We start from the raw sequence: 26,484 nt of genomic DNA on the forward strand, positions 1-26,484 counted from the left end.
AAACCTCTTTCCTTTATAATTACTCAGTCTCCAGCAGTTCTTTATAGCAACATGAGAATGGACTAATACAGTGGCCTATATTTTTGATGTCTCCTCCCTAGCCCAGAAGGCATTAAAAAATTAGAATGGTGATCATTAAAAATCTGGAGACAACAGATGCTGGAGAGGATGTGGAGAAATAGGAACACTTTTACACTGCTGGTGGGAGTGTAAATTAGTTCAACCATTGTGGAAGACAGTGTGGCGATTCCTCAAGGACCTAGAAATAGAAATTCCATTTGACCCAGCAATCCCATTACTGGGTATATATCCAAGGGATTATAAATCGTTGTACTATAAGGACACATGCACACAAATGTTCATTGCAGCACTGTTTACAATAGCAAAGACCTGGAACCAACCTAAATGCCCATCGATGATAGACTGGTCTGGGAAAATGTGGCACCTATACACCATGGAATATTATGCAGCAATAAAAATGTTGAGTTCATGTCCTTTGTAGGGATATGGATGAATCTGGAGAACATCATTCTCAGCAAACTGACATAAGAACAGAAAATGAAATACCGCATATTCTCACTCATAGACAGGTGATGAACAATTAGAACACATGGACACAGGGAAGGGAGTACTACACACTGAGGTCTATTGGGGGGAATAGGTGAGGGACAGTGAGGGGGAGATCTGGAGAGGAATAGCGGGGGAGAAATGCCAAATGTGGGTGAAGGGGCGGAAGGCAGCAAAACACACTGCCATGTGTGTATCTATGCAACTCTTACCTGTTCTGCACGTGTACCCCAAAACCTAAAACCCAATAAAAAATAAAAAATTAAAAAATAAAAATTAAAAAAAAAAAGCCAAGTGAATTCATCACATTTCAAACTCCATGCTCAGAAAATGTCTTCAGCCCCTATTGTACTGTATGAGAAAAAATAAAGTTAAATTCAGTGAAACAACTGAAGTTTTTAACTTCACAATGCCAGGTAAACAACATAATATTGTTGTATTTTTTACTACTCAGCTCATTGATGTCAAGTAGTTACTACCAGATTCAAAGAGAGACACTACTTCGAACTGCAATGTCTACACCTTCTTGTGATTGTCCCTTCTTAGATTCTAATATGTGATTTATTCACTCCTTTATTCAGTTCTGTCTTGATATGGTAGAGCCGTAGGCACTTTACTAATATATATCCTAAATATTTTTTTGATTCCATTATATAAAGTCTTCCATTTTTACAATGAAATGATAGTGATAATAAATAAAACAGAGTTAAATGCAGATTTGTTTTCCTATCTTAACTTTATCTAAAGAAGTTATACAATAACATAGGAAAAATGTGCGGACATACATATAGTGACACACATATAAAAGTAAGGTGTTATTGTATAAAAACATGATGGACACCATTCTATTCTTCATTTTTTGCTGCTACCGAACATGCTAATACATTGCAAATCAATTATGATATAGATGTTTATTAAGTATTCATTATGTCCCAGAAAACTGTACAAGTTATTGAAGATATATAGATAAGAATATATAGATATTTTCCTAAATGATGTTACATGATAAATATAAATTAGCAAAGAAAAGAGTGGAGGGGGGAAGAAATTGAGAAGTAATGTATGTTGGGAATTACAGGCAATTATTCTTAAGTACCAGAAAGAGACAGAAATCCAGGAGATGGATAATTCCTGCTCCTGAACCTAATTCCTGTTCAGCAGCAGGAATTAACCAGGGAATTAAAAGAAACTTCCAGATATAAGCTTGAAAATGGGAGTCAACAATTTCAGCATAAGTAAAATTTAGTGTGCTACCCAGACACTGGTGCTAAAGACAAACCAATGTCTAGACAAATCTTGCCATTTTCATGAAGCTGAACAAAAATAAAATGTATGGAGGCAATGAACAGGAAGAACATCTAGAAAGTCTAGAAGAAAACTACTAAAAATAATATTCCATACAAATTAGACAAATTTAAAAAGAAAAGATGCCATCAAGAAAATCCAAAGGATATTTACTTTAAAAGACCTGACATGGCCGGGCGCGGTGGCTTACGCCTGTGATCCCAGCACCTTGGGAGGCCGAGGCGGGTGGATCACGAGGTCAAGAGATCGAGACCATCCTGGTCAACATGGTGAAACCCCGTCTCTACTAAAAATACACACAAAAAAATTAACTGGGCATGGTGGCGCATGCCTGTAATCCCAGCTACTCAGGAGGCTGAGGCAGGAGAATTGCTTGAGCCCAGTAGGCGGAGGTTGCGGTGAGCCGAGATTGCGCCATTGCACTCCAGCCTGGGTAACGAGCGAAACTCTGTCTCAAAAAAAAAAAAAAAAAAGACCTGATATGTAAACAGAAATGGAAAAAAATTCAGGATGAAAACAGAATAAAATTTAAAAATAAATTGAAAGGGTATTAACTATGCAATAACAGATTTGATACAACAGCAAATGGAATTACTATGTGGAAGATTACTTTAAAAATATTTTCCAGGGTGTGGAGGAAGAGGATGGAAGCACTGACACTATGCAAAGGAACAATAATGTTGGGAAAAATTAGATAAAAGATGGCAGTTGTGAAGGTCTGTTAACAAAAAGCCATCACAGAGATGAATGGTATTTTGAAGAAAATGTATCCTTACCTATTCCCAATCTTAGTTAACATCTACATATTCAGTTTGAAACAGCTCACCAGATATAGGTGAAAAAAAAACACAGTGAAGCCTATTCCACAAAGTCAGGCACCTGCTCCCAGCACTCACAGGACTACATTGATTCTAATAGATACATTCTAGAAGCGCATTTTAATTGAAAGAATAAAGAAAAATCTACAAGCTTACAGAGAAAAAGAAAACTAGCCATACTAATAATAAACAATTAACCTCCAAAATATGAAAGGCTATGACAAAGACAGATGTCTGACAAAATAATGTTTAATATTTGTGGAAAGAATCATATTCTAGAAAATTATAAATTAATAAAATTTAAGAATCAAAAAGCAAGTAGAAAACTTGAATAGAACCATATCCTGGGGAAAAAAATGGAAATAGCTGAAAAAGATCTAACCTCTAAAACAGATGCTGTGAACAGATGGCTTTATGAATGAGTCCTCTCACCCTTCAAGTGACCCAATAATGCCAGTAATGTTTAAACTATTTCAGGATAGATAGCCTGCTCATTTTATAAAGCTAGTATAACAATGATACTAAAACATGACAAAGAAAATAAAAGCAGTAAAAATGGCAGACCAATTTTACTTTGGTATATAGATATAAAAATAATGTAATATTTGCAAACTTAAATCCAGCAGTATATTAAAATAACATCAGAATCTAGCATATTAAAGAATAGCTAATAGATTCAAAATAGGGAATATATTAATGTGCTCTATATCTATTCCATTCCCACCTTCTCAAACACTTCAACTGTAGAGTCCTTTATGGGAGAGTGAACAGTGGTTATGTTTTTCTTGGGCACTGCTGTGTCTTCTGTGTCTATCCCAATATGTTGCCATAGTAATCAATAAATCTCAGTATGTGGAAAACTGAATGGAGAGGGTGTTAGAGGCTGAGGGGAGACATTTGCAGTAGATACAAATAGAAGTTAGCAAATTAAAAAATTGATAAATTTCCTCAACAGGGTATTTTTATATTATGTACCAAAAGTCTTAGAAATCCACAATTGCTGAGCTACCAACTAGTCTTTTGAGAATCTATTCTCAAGAAATAGTAAAGATCGTATACAAACACATTCATCATTTGCCTTGTTTATGATAGATCAGTCTCCTCTGATTTTCCTTTAAATGTTGCAGGTTTTTACGATATATGCTTAAGACCTTTCCCTACCATGTTTCTAAGCCTCCTTATCCTGGCCCATAGTTTAAATTACCATCTACTCACTAATGAGCTACAAATTTTGTCTCTTAGTCTAATCTGCCTTCCAAGTCTAGAACACTATATGTAACATTTGCAGTATCCCCACCTCTGTGGTTGTTTCAAAGACATCTTAGCACAATATTTACCACAATGAACTTAAAATCTTCTCTCCCAAAGTTTGCCATTCTCTGAGGTTCTCTAAGAAATTCCATCTAGTTCTTCAACCCCAAATTTAGGAGTCATCACTAAAATTTCAATCTACGACCATCCCTAAATTTATTTATAAACCCCTTTATCAAATTTTATTGATATAATCTTTTGAATGTTTACTAAATGTCTACTTCTCTTTAAGACCTCTGCTATTTCTACCCAATGTCAATTTATGAGCATCCATTCCCTGGACAACTAACTAGTCTCTGTACATGTATGCCTGACATTCCAATACACTGTTTACACTGCTATCCTAGAGATTCAGTTTTTTAAAAGAGGAATATATTCATTGATAACATACCTATACACAGCAATACATTTGTACAAATCAATAATAAACTATGCAGATGTATACAAATCAATAAGAACTTTTGCAAAAAAGCTATACAGAGATATAAAGTGTTATGATGGTGATGAATGCCAAAGAGAAAGAAGAGGAAGATAAATATGAAGAAAAAAAGAAGAATGATAATAAGAACAAGTAGAAGACATTAAAGATAATTATTTACAAATAATTTTAAACACTAAAAGAGATGAAACAACAGCCATACTCAATTTCTTCCCAAACTCTGAGAAGCTCAACAAGTCTTTCAAAAGCAACCACTGCCAGAAAATAGACTGTGATGATCAGAAATGTTACAATTGCCTCAGACAGAAGCACCTTCTCTTTATTTCATTAATACCTCTCAATCACAGTGTCAAGATTCAAAGGAAAAAAGAGTAAAATATGAACTGATCCAAGCAGAAGATAGAACCAATAAACCAACCAAATAAAAAAACGGGTTAGTGTGACATGGCTTTGGCATCAGCTGTTGCTTGTAAATAAAATGTTCCCATCAACCCCAATTTTCTTTGATACTTTATGCCTTCTTATTCAGACCTCAGCTCAAGTACAATTTTCTTACTGAGGCTTTGCATGAGTTTCAAACCCCATGTAATATTGTTCTAATATGCTGATTTAACTTTCTTAGTGTTTATCACAGTGATTATTTGCAGAGATTTTATTAAAGTCTGTTTCTTTCTCATTAGTCTTTGAGTCCTTTGAGACTAAAAATACATACTCATATATCCAAAGGGCCTATACAGTGCGTTAAAGACATTATATAAATATCTGTTGAAGACATGAAGAAACAAAAAATGAGAACAAATAAATGAACAATCTAAAATCTCACCGTACTGGATTATTACTTTTGGTTTAGTTTCTGAGTCTAAGTCTGTCTTGAGGTCATAAAATGTTGCCTGCAATTAAATCTGTTTAATAAGTGATTAAAAAGTAGAAAAAGGGAATCTGTGAGACATAAAAACAAAATGCAGGTTTCTCCCTGTCCCTTACTTCAATCCCACTGAGCTAACCAGTGCTAATTAACAACATGTGTATAAATTCTTCTATTTCTTTTTCCTTGTTCATAATAATAATTGCTGAGATTTATTGAGTACTTACTATATCCAAACATTTGTTCTAAGCATTTTACATTATGATTTTGTTTATTTCTCAAAAAGCTGTAATAAAACTACTAATACTACCCCATTTTGGAGATGGAAACACTGAAAATATTTCGCGACTTACCCAAGCTGGGAAAGTCACATCGCTGGTCAGAAACAGAGCCTGTATTCAGACAAAGACTCAGATGATTTGGCACCAGAGTCCTTTGTGACTTTATATTGGGTCTCTCTCAGTGTATACACTAACTTGCTGTATATAAATACATAACAATGTATCGAGAAGCATTCAATCAGTAATGTGTTTATAAAGCTGGTAGAGCCATGCCTGGCATATAGTAAACACTCAACGTATGCAGTTATTGCTATAGTGTTTATTTGTTTTAATGAGATAGAATCTTACTATACACATTAGTGTATAAGTTGCTTGCATTAGCAATATTGCATAAATATTGGATATTTTCTCTTGTTTACTAATTTACTTATGCATTTAAATATATCTGTACACACATAGAAATCATTTTACAGAAAAAAGTTCCTATATGCTTAGAGTCTCCCATTTTCTACAATTCCTGTCTTCTTCTCTTTATCCACTCTAAGAAAAAAATGAACAACCTGATCAGAATGTGTTTTATGACATACTATTATTGATCCAACTGTACCTCCAAATTCAACAGAAAATACAAAAAAAGTTTCCAATAACAACAGCTAAAATCCCACAAACACACTCACAGACAAGGTCTTTTGGTCATTGTTTGTACAATACAGGGTATTATACCTACTTCTGTGCATTTTGCTTTTCTCATTCAAATTTATCTGATAGAAGTAACTCAAAATCAACCAATAGGGTTCTATTTTATTATTTTATTGACTATGTAGTTGACAAAGGAGTAAGAGTTCACGTCAAAATTATTTTCTTGATGAGCAGTCACTTCATTTCCAGGTTTTTGCCCCACAAATGATGCTGCAAAAACATACTCAGATATAAATTTACACATGCTGCTTTTATTGCAAGGTTAAGGAACACATCATTTTAAATGTTAATAGATGTTACCGAATTGCTTTTCCAAAAGGCTGTAGCAATTCACATTTCTATCATGAATAAATGAAGTACTCTCTTCCCCACATGCCTGCCAACAGCAGGTGAACTGGTAGTTGTCACTTTATTTTGCATTTCATTGACTAGTGAGTTTGAAAATCTTTTCATACCTTATTGTTCATTTGTATTTCCTCTTATGTGAGTGACCTATTCATATCCTTTGTCTATATTACTATGAAAATATTTTTATTATATATATGTATATATAAAATTTCCTTTATCTGTTTAATCTGTCATCTGCTTTGCAGAATTTTAACAAATTACATTTTTTTCTGTTGCCTTATTTATTGTATCTTTTGCCATTTAAAAACTTTATTTAAATTTTTGATAATTAACTTATTCATACTTTATACTTATGTCAATTATTAACTTATCGTCTGTCAGCTTCATACCCAACCTTCTAAACTCGAGTGTGTGATCCTGCAGCTGAAATTGCAATTTCCATTTCTGTTCACCAGCAGGCTCCATGTTGAGCTCTGCCCACAGGGGGAGCTAAGGGAGATTGCAAGGCTGGAGGAGGAAGCCAGTACTTGGCCTTTTCTATATATTCCTTGCCTACTTCCTGTGTGCCTCCTGTGGACTCTTGTGGCTTGCTTCTTCTTCTCAGCAGCTCTTCCTATGGCAGCACGTAAATCAATTTCAACTTTGCCAAATTCATAGAGCCATCCTCACTGCACCCTCTTCAGAGACACCAACAGCAGCCAAGGAGCATCCTATGTTAGAGGTTTGAGTTTAAGCCCTTCATCTAAGTCTTTTAAGATTTACTAACTCAAACTTTTTATTTGGTCCCTCTTCCCTAGGGATTGTAGTTGCTTGGTCAGGTACCAACTCTCTGATCCTTTAGGGTTCTATTTTAACACTTTCAGCTACTATTATATTTTATGCATATAATAATTATATCTTAAATTTTATGTTTTGGAATAAATGATGTGTTTTCAATATTGATATAATAATTCATAAATTAATTTGGGTTATTTTTATTTTCTTATAAAGTAATCTATTTGCTCTAGATTTTCAAATGTATTGCCATACTAATGCTGTATTTTCTTTTTTAATATGCTATTCCTTCTATATGTTTTATTTAATCTCCTCTATCCTTCTAATGTATATATATTTTTCACTTGATTAAAACAACTGGATTATCCATATTATTGGTTTTGTGGGTGCCTATGTGTATATATGTTTGCATATGTATATGTGTGTGTTGTGTGTTCATGTATGTATGTGTGTCTTCGTGTGTATGTGATTGTGTGCTCGTGCATGCATGTCTATGGGTTGATATTTGTATATGCATATGTATATGTTTTTATAGCCATATAGAACAGCATAATGATAAAAAATATTTTACAGTTGTTAAGAGAGTACAGCTATTAACTTAATGCTCTAGTGCAGACATCTCCAAACTTTTTCTATGAAAGGCTAGTTTTACAAACCTATAGACTTTTATCTCTGCCATTGTAATACCAAAACATCCATAAACAATATATAAGTAAAGGAGCACACTCTGGGGTCACTCTCTGGTAAAATCTTTGTCCTCTCTCCTATGACTTTGCCCAACTACCTTACCTTTTAGTGTCTGTATCTCATCTTAAATGTCACCTTCACAGGAGCATTCTGTGTTTCTCCACTAGATCCTTATTATTTAAGGTGTGATCTGTGCCCCAGGAACATCCATATCACCTGGGAGCTCATGAGAAGTTCGGAATCTTGGGCTCCATGCAGTGGTATATTGGAGTTGGTTTGTAAAAGCTGAATATGCACAACTCTTCCCAAATCAAAATTCAGTGACATTGAGTTGGTAGCTTGAAATTGTCCATGGAGGGAATATTTATACCATGGCAGTTTGCAAATGCTACAAATGAGAGTGTGGTTTTATTTCAGCAAACAAGAAAAACTTGTTTTCTTGCATGGCATTCGCCTAACCCAGATCAACTGAATTGGAATCCGCATTTTAATAAGATCTCTAGGGCATTTATATTAACATTAAAATTTGGGGAGCACTGCAGTAGATAATTTTTTTCTCCAAGTACCTGTTAGAATCACATGGCATGCTAATTAAAATACAAATTTCTGAATCTCATGTGTACATAGATTCAGAAACTCTTTAAGTGGAGTTCAAGAATCTTTTCTGTAAATATAGGCATTATAAACAAGCTTTCTTCTTTGTTCTTATGCACCCTAAAATTGGACAATTATTGTTCTACAATATCTGTGCTCAGGGCAAGCTTTACATTCTAATTTGTAATGGATCAGAACTGCAGAATCATAAAGAATTATTCCCAGGCCTTGAGACCTAATCACAGAACTTATGCAACTGTATGACTGAATTTTACAATTGTTGTGAACTGGTGATTCTTTTATGCCTTTATTTTCCTCCTTTTAGAACAGGAATGTATACAGTGGTTATCGGGCCTGCCCAACAATGTATATTTGGTATTATGGTGGTAGATGATTTGCTATTTTAGTTTCACAGGTCTACAGATTGAGAGGAATGGAATTTAAAGAGCTGTACTTAAACTACGTCCCAGATGCATCATCCACACCTGGATCTAATTTAGGTAACAGGTTTCTGGATATCAGGCTGATGCCAATTGGATGAGACTTTTGAGAGGACTTGGGGAGGGGCTGCATGTAGGAGGAGTGCTTCAGGACTTTCTAAGTTTCTTCATTTGCTTAATGATGATTCAGAATCATCAGGGTTGGAGTGTGGGGAGGATGATGAGATAGAAGGAACTCGAAAGTTCTTAGCACATTGGATATCTAGTTCAGCACTTTGTACAGTAACCCTATTTTTAAAGCCAACCCCCTTCATGGCATTTATCAGAGTCCCTACATTGTTGGGGATCTCACATGTGAAATTCATCTCTTGACAATTGCGTCTTTCTCTGGCAGGTTGCTTTTTATCATTTTTCCCTAGCTCATCACATCTAGCAGAGAAAGCAAACACACATAGGAAATCCCCTGCAAAAACCCTTTCTCCAGCTCAACTACTAACCCTTTCATGTGCTCCACATGGAAGAATAGCTTCAAATTCATCACACCTGTCTTTCACACAGGGTGACTGGTACTCACTTTGGAATGTGGACTCTATTGTTGTCAGGCTTAGCTCAAATTTTGGATTTAAATATCCTGTTAATTCTAGTAGTGTATTTGACAGTTAATTTTAAAGAAATACTTGTTGAATGAAGGAAAGCCACCCATTATAAAACTGAGAATGTTTTATATTTCAGGTTTTTTCCTTTCTGAATATATATTTTTATCCTATTTTACCAATGATCTTAAAAATTCATGTATTATAGAAAAAAATGAAAACTTGCATTGCCCTCATAATTTGGGAAGTAAATACTATCATATAAAATATAGATCCTTAATGTATATAAAGTTTCAGTTATGCAAGATGAAAAAATTTTGGAGATCTGTTGTACAGCATTGTATTTATGGTTAATAATATATTGCAGAGTTAAACATTTCTAAAGACAGTTCATCCCTTGTGCTTTTTAACCACAATAAAATATATATAACCCCTCAAAAACCTTGGATAAATGACTGTTTCCACTGGAAAAAAGTGCCTATTAAAAACAATAACACTATATATATACACTAAAGCAGGCAATAAAGTCAATAATAATGTAAAACAATTTTCTGAATTTAGGAAAATTGAATTATAGAATGTAATGGTGAGAATAATTAATTGAATATATAATAGAAAAAGAAGTATTTAAATTTAGACTGTATTTGCTCTGTGATTTGATTCTTATTCCCTTTGGTTTATCAGGAGCAAGTGAGATTGACTCTGAACTTTAGTACTTATTTGTATTAGTGTTTCCCTCTGACCATTATACTCTATTTCCTTTGCATATTTCCAGGGAATTTTTCGAGGCTGGTAGTTTTACATAGAGAGGTTGGTTTTATTAATGCCAAAAAATGTAGTTATTTTTTCAAGGAAAATGTACTTCTCCAAAGTAGTTTGGTTCATTCGATGCTGTCTGTTTTACTCTGTTCCACTCAATCACTGTGTTGGACATATTGTGACAAAGGCTCATTTTCATCAAAGGAAATCCCCAGAGGGTTTGCTACTTTGAGAAAATGGAATTCATTAAATATAGTCTAATGTAAGGTGATTGGAATACACACACACACACACACAGACACACACACACACACAGACACACACACACACATATATAATTGCATGTTAGTTCTGATCCTATTGGGAGCATTTTTTTAAACCCTTATTTTTAAATGAAGAACCTACATGGAAGGTTTTTCTCTTTCAGAAAAACAGTTGGTTCCTTCAGCAATTCAACCTAGAACAAAGAAATAAAAAATATATGTGCTAAAACAAATCCACAGTGGAAATTTTGTAGCGGCAAGGCAAAGTAACATTAATAAATGAAGCTAATTAGGCTTGATTTGCATATTTAACTCATCTTAATTACACAAGGATTCAGCAAACATTTTAAAAGCTACAATCAATCTTTCACAGACATGGTTAGTTATTTACATGAAATAACAAAAACTAGGAGGTTTGTTAATGATTACTCTGTTTCTAATTTATATGCCAGTGAGATCATTTCAGTAATAATAATGGAATATATTTTTTAACAACCTGTAGACTCATAGGTTATAATTTCAAAGAATTTTTTCACAAATATATTTTTAAGGATTTTCAGAATATATGAAATGTTATATAAATTGTCCTATGGTATTAAAATGTTTTACCTTGTGTCAATTAAAATAGGATCTTCATAAAATTCTTTTGACATTAACTTCTAAACTTGAAAACTAAGGTAGTACCCTTAATATAGACAAGTGGCATCTAGCAGGTGATGAGTAGGAGAATGTTTTCCTCTCAGCTGGCATAAACTTTAATTCTGCTCACCCTTGGACACAATTTGCTTTTTCATCTTTAATGGTACAAAACAGAGGGGGCATAATGGCACAATCTAATTATCTTTTTAACTTCAATGTTTTATTTAGAGAAGAAATTATTTTGTAGAAATCTACACAGGAATGCTGCCTCTCTGTTGTGATGTGAGGGGCTGGCAGGGGCACTCAGAGTGGCAAAGTACAGAAGGTTCTGTGGACAGGAAAGCAACAGTGCACAAAACTTTATGCTGTGCGGCTGTCAGATGGTTGTGACATTCCATTATTAGGGCTCCATTTCTTAGAGTTTCTCTACATGAGGGTCCTTTTTAACATCAAAAACCCTGACCCTTTTGCTTGAATTACCTTGAAAAGGTGGAGGTCATGTGGTTAGGAAAGGAAAGCTGGCGAAAGATGTATTTACCAAACTTGCAATGTGTGCGTGTGTGTGTGTGTGTGTGTGCGCGCACATTACTTTAAAAATATGTATTAAATGCTTCCCATGTGCTAATTCATTGTTGTGGTTGTAATTATGAAGTGATGAAGACAGTAGACTAAATATCATCCCTGCTATCATAGAGCTTGCAATCTGCATATTGTGACTATGTAATCAATACCATTTATTGAGTACTTGCTTTGTCCCTGGCAGTAGTCAGAGCAACTTTACACTAATTAATTTGTTAAATCTTCAAAATGGCACTTTCATGTAAATACCATATTATTTCTATTTTACAGACAAGAAAACTGAGGCTTGGAGTGTTCTAAGGACACAGGAAGCAGCAAAGCCCAATTTCAGACCCAAGTAGTTTCACTCCAGACACTGTGCTTTTAATCATTACATTACATGCATATATAATATCCAAGTCTGTTGGATATGTATTCAAATATGGTGTAAAATATGCAAATTTTCATTTTGAGACTGTTTGCATATAAGCCAAAAATATATCTATGCAATATACGTACAATAAATAGTGTATGTCACAGTTTACCTTTTGCAACCAGCTAATGTTCCAGTGGCTACTGTATTCCTAAGATATTTTATGAGTACTGGCATAAAGATATCTGTAGCTTTTTGCAAGGGGTTGAATTATGTCCCCTTAAATCCATATGTTGATGTCCTAATCCCCCCCATATTTTGGAAGATGACAGTATTTGGTGGTAAGGTCTATAAAGAGATAAAGTTACATGAAGTCATTAGGGTGGGCCCTCGTCCAATATGAGTGGTGTCCTCATAAAGAGATTAGGGCACAAATAGACACAGTAGAAGGCCATATGAACGTATATGGAAATGACAGCTATCTACAAGCCAGGAGGAAGGACTCATAATGAAGCCAACCCTGCCTATCTTAAGCCTGGACTTCTAGCCTCTACAACAATGAGGAAATAAATCTCTTTTGTTTAAGCCACCTAGTCTGTGGCACTTTGTTATGGTAGCTTTAGCAAACTAATATAAACTTAATTGGTGTTTAAAGATTAGAACACCACTCAATATCTGAAACCAAAAAGCTGAATGTATAATACACTTAAGTGTGGAAGAGTTATACTGGTCAGAGTTACTCAATTGAGCAAATCCAAATGCTGATTTTATGTTTAGTTTTTGTGAAGAGTTTACTTTGGATTGTGTTGATTACAGAGGCCAGGAGTTGGTGAAAAGTAGTTTGTGTTGGTCAATGAGACTTGTTTTTTGCTAGTTGCAGAAGTAGAATAAGGTTGATAACAACATTAGAAACATGTTCACTGTAGTGAAACCGACCAGTTGGCTGACTTTCAAGTCTTGTCTGCTGCTGTTTGTCCTTTACAGGAGTGCTCACTGGAGTTAGTTGTTATTGATTAATTAGATGGGTTTAAAATCCGCTTTGATTGTTTACTTGTAAGCAGGGCTGTGGAACTGTTGCTAATTGATTAGATGAGTTTATAACTAGTTCTGGTGTTTGTGACCATGGATAGAGAACACTGAGTCTTTTCCTGGGAGACTGGTGACTTTTCTTTGTTCACTGCTCAGCAGTGAACAAAAATTAATAAATAAGGAATAGAGAGAAAGCTACAAATTAATATATAACTAATAATATCCCTTACTTGTGTAGGTGTAGTGCTAATCATTTTACATAAATTTCTCCCCCTGTAAATGGGGATTTGAAATATTACCAATTTCCTATGGTGGAGATTAAAAGAATTACTATATGTAAAGTACTTAGTATAGTGTTTATACAAATAAGAGATAGTGTCAATAATTTTCCAATTAGCTGAGTTTTAAATTCTGTAACTTCACTCAACTATCACATTCTTTACCACCACCACAATAATAAAATGTTTTATATAATGATTTTATTTATATGAACTGAGGGAGATACATGAGACAGTTAGGAAAGGTGATTGATTGTATGTATACAGACTAGTCCATGAAACATACAAGAAGCATGATTTATGGTAGTTGCCACTGGAGGTGGCCTAAAATGGGAGACTAACTTTTCATTGGACAGTGTTTTGTAATATTTGACTTTACAACCATATTTTTATATTTCCTTTCATAATAAAATATAGTTAATAAAAATTGCAGGGATGTTTTTACTAAGAAGGACATGAGGGAATGTTTTGGAATGGTGGTAACATGTCATATCTCAATCTGAATAACGATTGCACAGATATATACACACATAAAAATGTATTGATGTAAACCCCTAAGATTTGTGCATTTTAGTGTTTGTACATTATATGTCACTGATATGGTTTGGCTCTAAGGCTCCACCCAAATCTCATCTCAAATTGTAATTCTCATAATCCCCATGTGTCAAGGGAGACCTGGTGGGAGGTGAGTGGATGGTGGGGGCAGTGTTCCCTATGCTGTTCTCATGATAGTGAGTGAGTTCTCATGAGATCTGACAGTTTAATAAGCATCTGGCATTTTCCCTGCTTACACTTCTGTCTTGCCTGCTATCATGTAAAACATGCCTGCTTCCCCCTTTGCCATGAGTTTCCTGAGGCTTCCCTAGGAACTGAACTGGGAGTCAATTAAACATCTTTTCTTTATAAATTACCCAGTCTCAGGTATTTATTAATAGCAATGTGAAAATGGACTAATGGAATCACTAAGATAAAAATTGATTTAACATATCAAAAAAGCATGTTTTTCTCTGACATTTATTTTATTTAACTTTAGGTTCAAGGGTACATGTGCAGGCTTATTATATAGGGAAATTGCATGTCACAGGGATTTGGTGAACAGATTATTTCTCCACCCATGTAATAAGCATAGTACCTGATAGGTAGTTTTTCATTATTCACCTTTCTCTCACCTTCCACCCTCATGTGGGCCCCGATGTCTCTTTTTCCCTTCTTTGGGTCTATGTGTACTCAATGTTTAGCTCCCGCTTAAATACCAAAACACGTGGTATTTTGTTGTCTGTTCCTTGTTGCTATGTTAGTTCGCTTAAGATAATGACCTCCAGCTCTATCCATGGTCCTGCAAAGGACATGATCTCATTCTTTTTATGCCTGATTAGTATTCACGGTGCATATATAGCACCTTTTTTCTTTTACCAGTCTACCATTGATGGGCATTTAGATTGATTTCATGTCATCCGTATTATTAATAGTGCTGCAGTGAACATATGTGTGCATGTGTCTTTTTGGTAGAAAGGCATTTTAAAATCTAGCCTTGGAGGAAAAAAAAAATGAATCAAGTGGACTCACTTCATATTTTTGTCTTAAATTTTTTTCAAAAGAATATTGAATTCATTGATTAAATAAGTCAGACATTATAATGAGAAAGGAAATTTGTAAGCATTAGCACTTTAATGATTTTATTGATAATATGCTTGGCTACTTATTTTATGATTTATTTTGGGCCTAATTTTTAAGACTTTTAAATTTTTTTGTCTTAAATATGACTTTTGATAAATATTATTTAAATGTTTTTTTTTTTTTTTCAAATTTTCACATGGCACTATTGATACTAAAAAGACTTTTAATATTTTGAGGGAACAAGATTAGTATTTATACATAGGGTTCACGGTCAGTCAGGCTAGACTAGGTTGTGTTACAGTAACAAACAACCTCCAAATCTCACAACATGTGTATCTTGCTTCATTCTGTGTTCTTCATAGGTTGGAAGGTGGGTGTGAGGGGATTCCTCCTCATCTTCCCTGGGATCCAGGAGGCTCTCTCAGCCATGACGTTGAATGTTGTTTGTTTCTGCCAGAGGGAAAAGGGACCCCTGGAGGGCATCACACCTATCATTAACTGCTGAAAGTGCAGAGGTGGGGAGAACCAGAGAGGAGTATTTCATGTCATTTCCGCTCTCCACTCTTAAGCCAGAACTAATTGCACCGTCTCACCTAAGTACATGGAGGTGCACATCTACCCAGAAAGGAGGAATATTGGAAACATTTGGCAAATGGCCTCACTCACTCCATCTTCTTGCACATAAAGGGCTAGGGGACTTTGGAATTAGACAAAACTGGGTTAGTGTCACAGCTCTGGCACTTTTTATCTGTGGGTTAAATGCCACTGTTTTCATCGCTAGAATGTGAATTACAATAGAACCTATCTCTTAGCATTGCTGGGAGGATTAAATAGAATGACAACTGTGAAACACTTAACATAATGCTTTAGGTGTGTAACAAACACTTAATGAATGTAAAGCTGCATCCTCCACCTGGAATCACCATTTCCCTATAGTTGTTTAAAAGGTTAATAGGCGATAGAAAAGTCAATGTTGGATATGCTCCTGGGTTAGAAATACACTGCAGCAAAGGTGCTGGGGGAGTAAGACAGTGCACACATTTCATGTCATGACTGATCAAAACAAAAACAAATATTGAGAAGACTAAGCTATTTTTCCAATAATAAAGCAAATCTGGCGAGGGTGTTTTTTTTTTTTTTTTTGAATTTTATTTATAATCTCCATGTAACTGTGCTTAGTTTTTCACTCAGTAACTTCATCATATCTTACTAGAGCTTTCGTAGGCCTTGGGGCTGGTAAGATGCAGTAGATGAGTTTCTCCTATGGAGCTTAATTCTAGAGGCAGGAGACTGTAATAAACAAGGAGAAAAATCCGTGAAGTAATTTTGTTAATGAGGAGTGATATGAAGGAAACTAAATGGGGTGACCTATTTGTCAAGTTTTGACATCTGCGAATATGGCTGAACCCTCAAATATCAGGGATGTGACACACTGGAAGCTCAGTTCTCATTCATGGACTACCCAGCTGTAAGGTCCCGAATGGCAGCTTTTCTTCTCATGGTGGTTCAGAAATCCAGGTTCATTCCAGTTAACGCTGCCTCATCATTTAGAGCCCTTCTGAATATAGCCAGCAAAGAAGGCAAAATAAGGAGTTTGGCAGATTATGGGGTATATTTTTTAAGGGCCAGGCCTATGTTGGACTTATTTCACAACTGCCCGTGTTAGCAATGGAAGAGCTCAGAGTTACCCTGAGTTACGATGGCGAATCCATAGGTGTCTGCAGCAACTTCAGCCTTTGCCTCCTCAGAAGAAAGAATTTGACTGAGGGGCATAAAGCAGAAAAAGAGACCGAGGCAAGTTCCAGAGCAGGAATAGGAGTTTATTTCAAAAGGGTTTGGAACAGGAAAGAAAGAAAAATTTGTTTGGAAGGAGACCCAAGCAAGTGCTTGAAGGATCAAGGGAGAAAAGAGAGCAAAACAAGGGTGCATCTAATGTTGATCCTAGGACCCTGCAGGCTTGCCTCTTTGCCATCATTCATCCCATGGGGGGGATTCCTGCATGTGCAGTGCTTTCCTTACCCTTTGGAGTTGAGCACTGGCATTCAGCCTGTTTAGGGAGGCATATGCATGCCTATCTGAGGCTTTTTCCTTTTTCCAGTGGCATGTGCCCCCAGAATGTCATTCTTCACCATTTTGTCTCTTAACACACATGCCCAAGAAGCTGCTTTCTTACTGGGGCCTGTATTCAATTAACATTTAAATGTTAACAAGTGTGGACCATCACAAGATTATCTCTCTCTAGTTGCCAAATTGTCATTTTTAGAGAAGCAATATCTCGGAACCATCACCCAAAATTTCTAGTCAATGACGGAAGAGCCTTCGCCTGCCCAGCTCATGCCTAACTACCTGTAGCACCTGCATTTCACTAAGCAGAACTCAGTCACATGACCACACCTGACCTCTAGTCTGGCTGTGTGCCCAAGAGGAAAAATAAAAGGGTTTCATGAAACAGTTTCTGCTGCTCTAATGACTAGTTGTAAGAGAAAGGTCAGGAAATTAGGTCTCAGACAACATGAAAATGGTTGTGTTGGAGTTGGAAGTAGCATGGGAAGGATAAAGACGTGTATATTTACATGAGAACCTCCACATTAGAGGAAACAGCACAAAGGCAGGAGCATTCCAGGCAGTTAGAAAACAGGAAGACCAGCGTGACAGCTATATGTTCCTCTGTCTGTCTGTACTTACTATCCTGACAGTACAAGGGAGGTTTCTGGATCAGATATCAAACCATTTACTCACAGAGAACACTGTTTATCTCTATTCCTCAATTCCTTATGTGGGGGGCAGGGAGGGCTAGGTCAGAACCATATGTACCTTGTGGATAGAGAAGGAAAGAGGTTATGTAAAAAGGAAACCCCAAACCAGGAAATTCAATTTTCCTTCTTCCCTCTGGGTAGTGGGAGGTGGAGGCAGAAAAGGAAACAGAGAGAGAGAGAACATTGGAGGGAGGGAGGAGGAGAGAGAGAGAGACAGGACAGTGAGAGAGGAGAGAGAGAGAGAGAGAACATTAAAGAAACCTTTGCTCCGAAATCTAAACAAATCTTCCCAAAAGGACAGAAGGCCTCTGGGCTTGCAACCCTTGGATGTGAAGGAATACCTCAGGGTGAGATGTTCCTGTATCTCCCCAGGGGTGTTCATCTTTAGGGCTGCTATTCAGTCATTCTTTAATTCAGGTCCCAGGTCTCTGCTTAGAAAGTCCTGACTATGAGAAAATGTGAAAATATTCAAGGAACACAGTGAAAGAGAAGGAAGAGTGGTAAAGGATGAGGTCAGATACATAGACTAGAGCCAAATAATATAGGGACTTAGAACACAGATAAAGAGTTTGGAATTTTTTTAGTGCCACGATAATGTTTTGGATGGTCAGATGCGGGAGTGTGGCAAGGTCTGATTCAGCTTTTGTTAGTTGCTTTAGAGGTGGTGAAAGGAGTGACTGGGAGTGGGGGTGGAGTTGGAGAAGGAGGCTCCTTCCACAGTCAGGGTCTGTAGGATGATGGCCTGCCCCAGAGTGGTGGTGATGGCAAGGGACGAAGCTGGGCAGATAAGCGCTGTATTTTGAAGACAGACGTGATGTAGTAGATGAGGGTTGGGGCTGGAGTGGGGGAAGAAAAAGAAGTATTCTGATTGCCTTGGTTTTGTTTGTTTGAGCAGCTGGGGATGTCATTTATATGTATAAAGATTTAGTGAGGATCAACATAGACAGTTAGGAAGTAGTAAATCAAAGTCTTCTTTTGCTTATTATGTCTGACATGCCATATCAGACAGGTCAGCAGCAGGAAAGAGGGGACTCACAGAGTCAACTTTAATGTTTACAGAGGTATGGGCAGCGTTAAGGAAGTTAGCACAGCAGCCAGGGACTCGCAGCAATGGGAAGTCATCCCTGCCCTCTGCCACTAGGTCTGAGAGGGGATGGGAAGGAAAGCATTGCTGGGTACAGTGTGCAAGTAGCCATAAGAAAGGATACAGGAGCCGTGGAATTTGGGAGGGAATAGGGCCATGTGGAATTCAGCCACAGCTGAATGGGAAGTAGCAGAAGTGATAATTTATCCATTCTCTCTGTCTTTCTGCTCATCCATATCCTATAGATGCTTCCTTCTGGCTGAATCTAACCAGAGCCCAGAGGTCCTGAGAACCTAGGCAATGTAGTTAGTAGAGAGCCTGGCTTAGGGCAGGGCAGAGTCATGTGGAGAATGAATCTAAGGGTCACAGAAAAAACAGCAACCATGGCCCCAAGAAATCTTTAAGAAGGCAAATAGGCATTCAGAGTTGGAGCTCAGTGGAGAAGGGCGAAGATGTCAATTGAAAAATATTCAGCATTTCAGTTATGACAAATAAGAGCCAATATTCGTCAAGCTCTCACTCTGTTCTAGGCAGCACACCAACATTATTATCTCAATTAATTCTCCTAACAAAGCTATAGGTTAAATGCCATTATCTCATTGTACATATTAGTCCACAGAAGCACAGTAAAGTGAAGCAATTTGTTTAAGGTCACACAGCTATTATATGGCAGATCCAAGAATTAAGTGCAGGCATTTCTACCCCCAGGGCAAGGGATGGAGATCATTATTACACACAGCTTCTCTGCCTGAGAGAATGAAATGCTGGAGCAATGCATGTTGGGTCAAATGATTTTTTTTTTGTAAACTCTTCCTTCTTTTTTATTTTTTTCTACTCCTTTGAAAGAAAACAATTCTGACAAGAATTCATCAAAGAAGATACTGCAATTTTTAATGTCCCAGTTTGAGTATTGCTTTTGATTAAGGCTGTTTGCAGACTAGAATATTAGTAACCCTCATATTCCCTATACCACAAAAAGAGGAGATTCACTTTTATCTTGGGAACAAAGCTGTATAGAAAAGTTTTTTTAACATTTTAAAATTCATGAAACATTTATCTTCGAGTCAGGTTTTGTTATAGCAGCATAAATGTGGTCCGTCAGCATTTCCTTTATAACCCCATATTTCCAGGGCTTTTCAAGAGTGCCGTAGAGATTCTACTTTGAATTAAAACTTGGCATTCAGAATTTGTAAAAATATAAATAAAATAAACCACTACATTTTCCTTACCAATTAATCAGATAGAGATTCTGAAGTTAGAAAAGGACCAAATGCAAAAACTTTTATTAATATAAAAATATACTTTAAGACAACCTTGCTAATTTATATCTTTGTAAAAATATTAGCACTTAGTATACAAGTATAATATTATGTCACTGTATATTCTCAAAATTAGCCAAAAAAGTTTCTAAGATAATATAAAAAACTAATTATAACATCTTATGCTTTGCCTTTTTGGCTTTGTAAGTAATTTATTTCTATTTTGGGAATTGGGATGATTTGAAGTTCTTAGCATAATTAATGTTATAACAGTATCAAGATACTAAACCATAATAACAAGGGTGGCTGGAGAATGCTCAGAGAGGATCAGTGTTTCCATTTATTTTTGTGAAACTTAAATTTATGTGGGGAAATTTTGCACTCTGTGAACAAGGATTCGTAGCATGAATTGATTCTCTAAATTGATGAGTACAATGGCGAATAGTGAAGACCAAATAGAGCTTAGTTATAAAGCCTTTCCAACTTTGCTTGGTTCAGAAATACTCCATGAATGAACAATAACAGTGAGGGGCATCACGATGATCTATCTTTGATAGCTCATTTTACATTTTTTTCTGTAATCTCTCCCAGCCTTCAAAGATTTAAGGCTGAGTAAATACAAGGTAGTAAATGAAAGTAGATGAAAACTTTTGAGTGAATCTACCCTTCTGACTTACTTCTCTGCAGCCACACTGGCTTCCTTGTTGTTCCAGACGTGTGAGGCAAACATTTACTTGGGGATGTTTATTCTAGCTTTTCTTTCTACCTGGAACACTTTTCCTCCAGATGTCTGCTTGGCTAACTCTTACTACTTCATTCTTTATTCAAACCTTATCTTCTGAGTGAGGCGCAACTGAATAATTCTACTTAATATTGTGATTTTTCCCTTAGTTTCCAAATCCAAAAATTGATGCTGGTAATAACCCTGCCTGACATTTTCTTCTTTTCAGACTTACCATCTTCTAATACATTTTATGTTTTTATAACAAAATGTCCACCTCCCGTACCAAAATATAAGGTCCATGAGAATAAGATTCTTTGTCTATTTGTTGACCTATCCTCAGCACCTAGAATTGTGCTGACAGATATTAATTGCTCAAAAATATTTTTTGAACAAACAAATAATTGAATGAAATCTGAATTTCCAAGTACACAGCAAGACTCTCCAAGCAATAGTCCACATATAACTTTCCCTTGTTCTTCTACAGAATTTGGGTTATTTCCCTGTAATAGTTGAGAATGCTCGTTGAACATTGGTATCAAAATGAAAGGCCCCACATTTAAATCTTTAGATCCCCATTATAATGTGTTATAGGTCCATCTTTCCTGGAAACATTTAAACTGAAGCTTGGATGTTTTGTGGTTAATTTTAATTTTAGCTATTACTTGGATATGTTAAGCTGAATGAATAGTTGTGACATTTGGTTTTCACAAAACAAATGCCTATTCTATATTTTAAAAAACCCCTGCACATATTTTATAAATTTTATACATGTAATGATATTAATTGTCAACTGGGAAAATTCAGGAGCTAAAATATGATTCTGTAATTTAAAAAGAAGAAGAGAGACCCGACCACCTACCCCCAGCAGCAGTAGAAATGCTGTGCTGAAAACAACAGCTTTCCAACAAGAGATTTATTAATAGTCCTTGGCCTCAGGGCTTGAAAGCTATGCTAACTGAGAAACTGAGCCACTTAGTGAGTGTTTACTCCTAGCTCAATGGTGTAAAGGCACCAGCAGTAATATTTCAGTGTAGGTACCAGCACTATGGCATGCTCCCCACTATAGCTCTGTATGATTCTGAATAGTAGTTGATAGTATAAGCTAATATTCTCTATGGTGAGAATGTATTCATTCTGGGGGAGAGGGCTGACAAATTGCTTTAAAGCTTAAATGAAAGCATCTTTGAATTCCTTTTCACAGTCTGAATGAAATTTATTTGACTTTATTTCTGCTTTGTCTTTCTAGGGTAAATGTGAGCAGTCACTTTATGGTCACATGCATTCTATCAACGATGCCATTTTTGCTCCCAGGGTAAGTTCAGTTCTTCCAGTAATTGTTTTTAATGCTTCATATATACAAATTCATTTTTAGGAAACAAATTTCCAAGCTAAAATGGTAAGTTAAAGGAGTGAGAAGAACAACTTCAGGAATTAGTTGTAAATAATAGGAAAAATGTATAGATACATAGGTTTGCAGAATTTTAAAATTTACACACACACATACACACACACACACACACACACCCCAAGTCATGGCAGGAGTGACAAAGAATCCTACTGTAGTCAACTTTACTTAAACACATTTTTAAGAGCCTTTTGGTCCAATTTGGGCTTCAAAAAAATAGGTGGACTATAGACTGCATAAAATTTTAATTCAAAATCATTAAAATAACTAGAATCTCTCTGTAATTTTTCTGTAAGTAAACCTGGAGAAGAAAAAGCAGTTGAAGAAACAAATTTTCTCCAGTTTAGAAGAGAAAAACCTTGATTTGACAGCTTTTTAATTACTCATGGAAAAGTTTCAAATATGCCCTTTTTCATATAAACTGATGACGAAACAAAAGTACTTTATGTGCTGCTTGAGATGTTCATTCAGATGTAAGGATGATTTCACCAACAATGAAAATTGTTGGACAGTCCTTCAAGTTTTCTATGGTTTGACTGTATCCCTCCAAATTTATGTGTTGCAAATTTAATCCCCAATGCAACAGTGTTTGGAGGTGGAGCCTTATAGGAGATGTTTAGGTGATGAGGGTGGAGCCCTCCCTCCTGAATGGGTTAATGTCTTTTAAAGAAGTTGAGGCTGCAAGTTCAATCTTTTCGCTCTCTTGCTCTTTTGTCCTCCGACCCTGTGTTATGAATGACACAGCATAAAGGCCCTCATGAAATGTTGATGCCATGCCCTGGGACTCCCCAGCCCCCAGAACTGTGAGAAATAGATTTATTTTCTTTAAAGTTTCCAGTTTGTGGTATTCTGTAATGGCAATAGAAAATGGATTATGATAGTTGCTAAGTTAATTGAGGATGTCTTTAAAAGGGTTCAGATTGTAATCAGGGAAGAATGATTTAAGTCTGTTCTCAGATGAAAGCAATTTGACTAGATAGATGACTTCTCAAATTCATTTAAACCCTATGATTTAATTATATCTAACATTTTAGTTGTCTCAAAGTTCCCAGTAGAATGAGAATCTTAATTCTATATTTCACTTCTTTTCCAATTAGCTATAAAAGAAATCTGATAGATTACTTACATCTAACTTCACAATGATAGCATAATCAAAATTCAGTTACCGTCTTGCTAGTATCATTCTTTTAGAAAGAGGACAAATGCTTACTAAAAATTGTATCTACTAAGGAAATGTTGATTGCTCCAACTGAAATCGTGCTTGTGTCATTGTCAGGCCTGGGAATTTTAATGATGGACTCAATCACAATTGTATTTTAATAGGTTGGTCTTTGTAAGAAATATTCCATATAATTTTCCATAGTGTCGCAATTAGTTGAAAAATATTCTATTATAGATTAGTTCTAGATACCAAGTAACATTTTATTTCTAGCAGGGTATAGAGACATTTAAGCACAATGGACCCATTATGATACAGAATACAGTTTTATGCTAAAAGTCGATTATGTGACTTATAGCTTCACATGCCCTACAGAAATTAAATGGGAGCTGAAATGAGTAATATTTTGTAAATCAGGCATTTTATTTTGGCAAGCAATACTATGACTACAAAGGACACATTATTTTACATTCTAAATATCAAAATTAATCAATATGGAAATAAGCAAATTAGATTTATTGAATCAGCAATCAAGAGAGACATACATTAATTATCTGTATTTCACAGGGCAAGATAACAGGAGGTTTAGGTGTCCAGTGTCAAAGTAGCTAATGCGTTTTTATTTGCACAGTGTTCATATGAAAAGAACTATTACAATACTGCTCCAGATCAATATCCCAAAACCTCACTGAAATTTTTCATTAATTGATCTTTGTTGCAAATATTTCTTAACTATTAATATTTTTTAAATAATGTCTTGTTATGATGACTGATATTTTTAAATAAAATGTTTGGTTACTTATATTATTTTAACAATTATGTTTTATGTCACATACCTGATAAGAAATGAGAGGCAGCTGTGACTGCAAAGTGCAAAGACTCCCACAGGTCTCTTGAGGACATGGCATTGGGACACAGTTCATATTCAAACAAACTATCAAAGTTGTATTGAAAAAATGCGTTATGTGCTGCAGGCATAGAAGGCAAAAATTTTAATTATTTAGTATTAGCCTTGCTTATTATTTGATATCTTTAGGGATAGGCATTATGTTACATAACTGTTTCAAGTTGCATTTAGCTGTTTACATAAACATAGTTTGGGGAAAATTCTACAATTTCAGATTTGTAAGCAGCAATCACAAATGTAAAATTCAGTGTTATCAAGCTGGCAATCTAGATTCACAGAAACAAGAGTACAATCAGCAAGATGGTGGAATAAAAAGTAACCCTTTCATCTCCCTTCACAACAAGAGTTCTACACCCATCCACAGACAAAAGTGTAGCTGCAGTAGTCTCAGGATTCAGGTAGGAGGCTGCAGAGCCCCAGTGGAGCTCAAGACTTAGGAGGGTTATTTTGAGAGTACAGACCAGCACCCATGTTGCTGATCTGCTGATTATGCCTCCAGGTTCAAGTCTGGGAATAATCTCATTTCCCTAAGAGCTTGGTTACATCCTTGTTTGTCCTTCAACCTGCACCAAAACCATTTGCCAAGGCATCCAAGAGGAGCAACACAGACTACTGCCTCAGTGAAGAGACTTGTCTGCTCAGTGACAATGGTCTTCATACTGAAGACCATTGAAAGTTGCTCTTTGGCTTGGCACGAGCTTCCCTCAGGTGAGGTCCCAGATCAGAACTGCTTCTACAAGGACACAGAAGGTAACTTGCCCATATTCTTTTAGCCTGGGAGTCTGAGCCTCCATGAGGAGTTCACCAAGCTCCATTTCACAACAGATCTTGAGATGCGCCAGTCTCAATCTCAGCCCCCGTTACTACATTTGGGGAACTATACCGTCTGTGCAAAGACCTGCTGGGAATTGCACCCTCATCTGGGCCAACGAGACAGGTTCATCAGCTACCGTCACACAGCAGATCCTGAGAGGACCCAGTCCACTCATGCAGAGACCTGCTGAGAAGCACACTTGTGTGGGCCACTGGAAAATATTTTAGTTTCAGGTCCCTGTTCAGCTTTCATCAACAGCCTAGGGACTCTCCTTAAGTCTTCCCCAGATACATCTAGGACAGCCAGCCATGCCAACCTAGGAGTCCTTGTGAGATTCACAGCAAACCTGGGCTGAGAGGTCCCTTTAGTGCTAAAATAACTTCAATGCTCACAGGCCCAGAAAACACAATTAGTTTTTGCAGATCTCTGGTAGACCCTCTGAAAAATGGCAGGCACAGTAGAGCCAGACTGTGAAGACTGGAACAAATACCCAGTCATTCAAAGTGCAGACATTGTCACATGCCCACTATCAACAGTAATATTCAGGGAAATGTTACCTTACGAAAGAGAGAAAATAAGGCACCAGACACTGACCTTAAAGTAATGGAGATGTGTGATCTCTCAAATAATTCAAAAATAGCTGTTTTAGGGATGCTTCTCAAACTTCAAAAAATATAGAGAAACAATTGAGAAATTTATCAGAGAAATTTTCTAGAGAGATTGAAATTTTAAAAATTCAAACAGAAATCCTAGACCTGAAAAATATAATGAATGAAATGAAAGACCCAGTGGAAAGCATCAACAGCAGAATTGATCAAACAGAAGAAAGAGTCAGTAAGCTTGGAGACAAGCTATTTGAAAATAAAGTCCTAAGGGAAAAAGTTAAAAGAATAAAAGTAAATAAAGAAGTTACAGGGTCCCACAAACAGTTGCCCAACAAAGAAAAACTTAGAAGTAGTCTTCACTGCTGAATTCTACCAAACATGTAAAGAAGTGCTAATACCAATGTTTCTCAAACTATTACTAAAATGGGAAGAGAATAGAGTTCTTCCTAACTCATCCTATGAGAACAGCACTACCCTGATACCAAAGCCAGACAAGGACATAACAACAACCAAAACTATAGGCCACTATCCCTG

The 26,484-nt window shown here is 36.1% G+C and overlaps 1 protein-coding gene across 6 annotated transcripts in view; it reads left to right on the plus strand.

Annotated features, from left to right (window-relative positions):
* The window catches only part of SPAG16 (sperm associated antigen 16), a 1,454,415-nt gene that overhangs the window by 1,096,541 nt on the left and 331,390 nt on the right, over positions 1-26,484 (plus strand). For all 6 annotated transcript variants that reach the window (XM_078328429.1, XM_078328427.1, XM_078328430.1 and 3 more), the window contains one exon: positions 22,307-22,372. In XM_078328429.1, the coding sequence (XP_078184555.1) occupies positions 22,307-22,372 (66 nt within the window). The remainder of the gene's footprint in view (positions 1-22,306; positions 22,373-26,484) is intronic.

This window comes from Callithrix jacchus, chromosome 6, assembly GCF_049354715.1.
Source record: "Callithrix jacchus isolate 240 chromosome 6, calJac240_pri, whole genome shotgun sequence".
In the NCBI taxonomy this organism is placed as follows: Eukaryota; Metazoa; Chordata; class Mammalia; order Primates; family Cebidae; genus Callithrix; species Callithrix jacchus.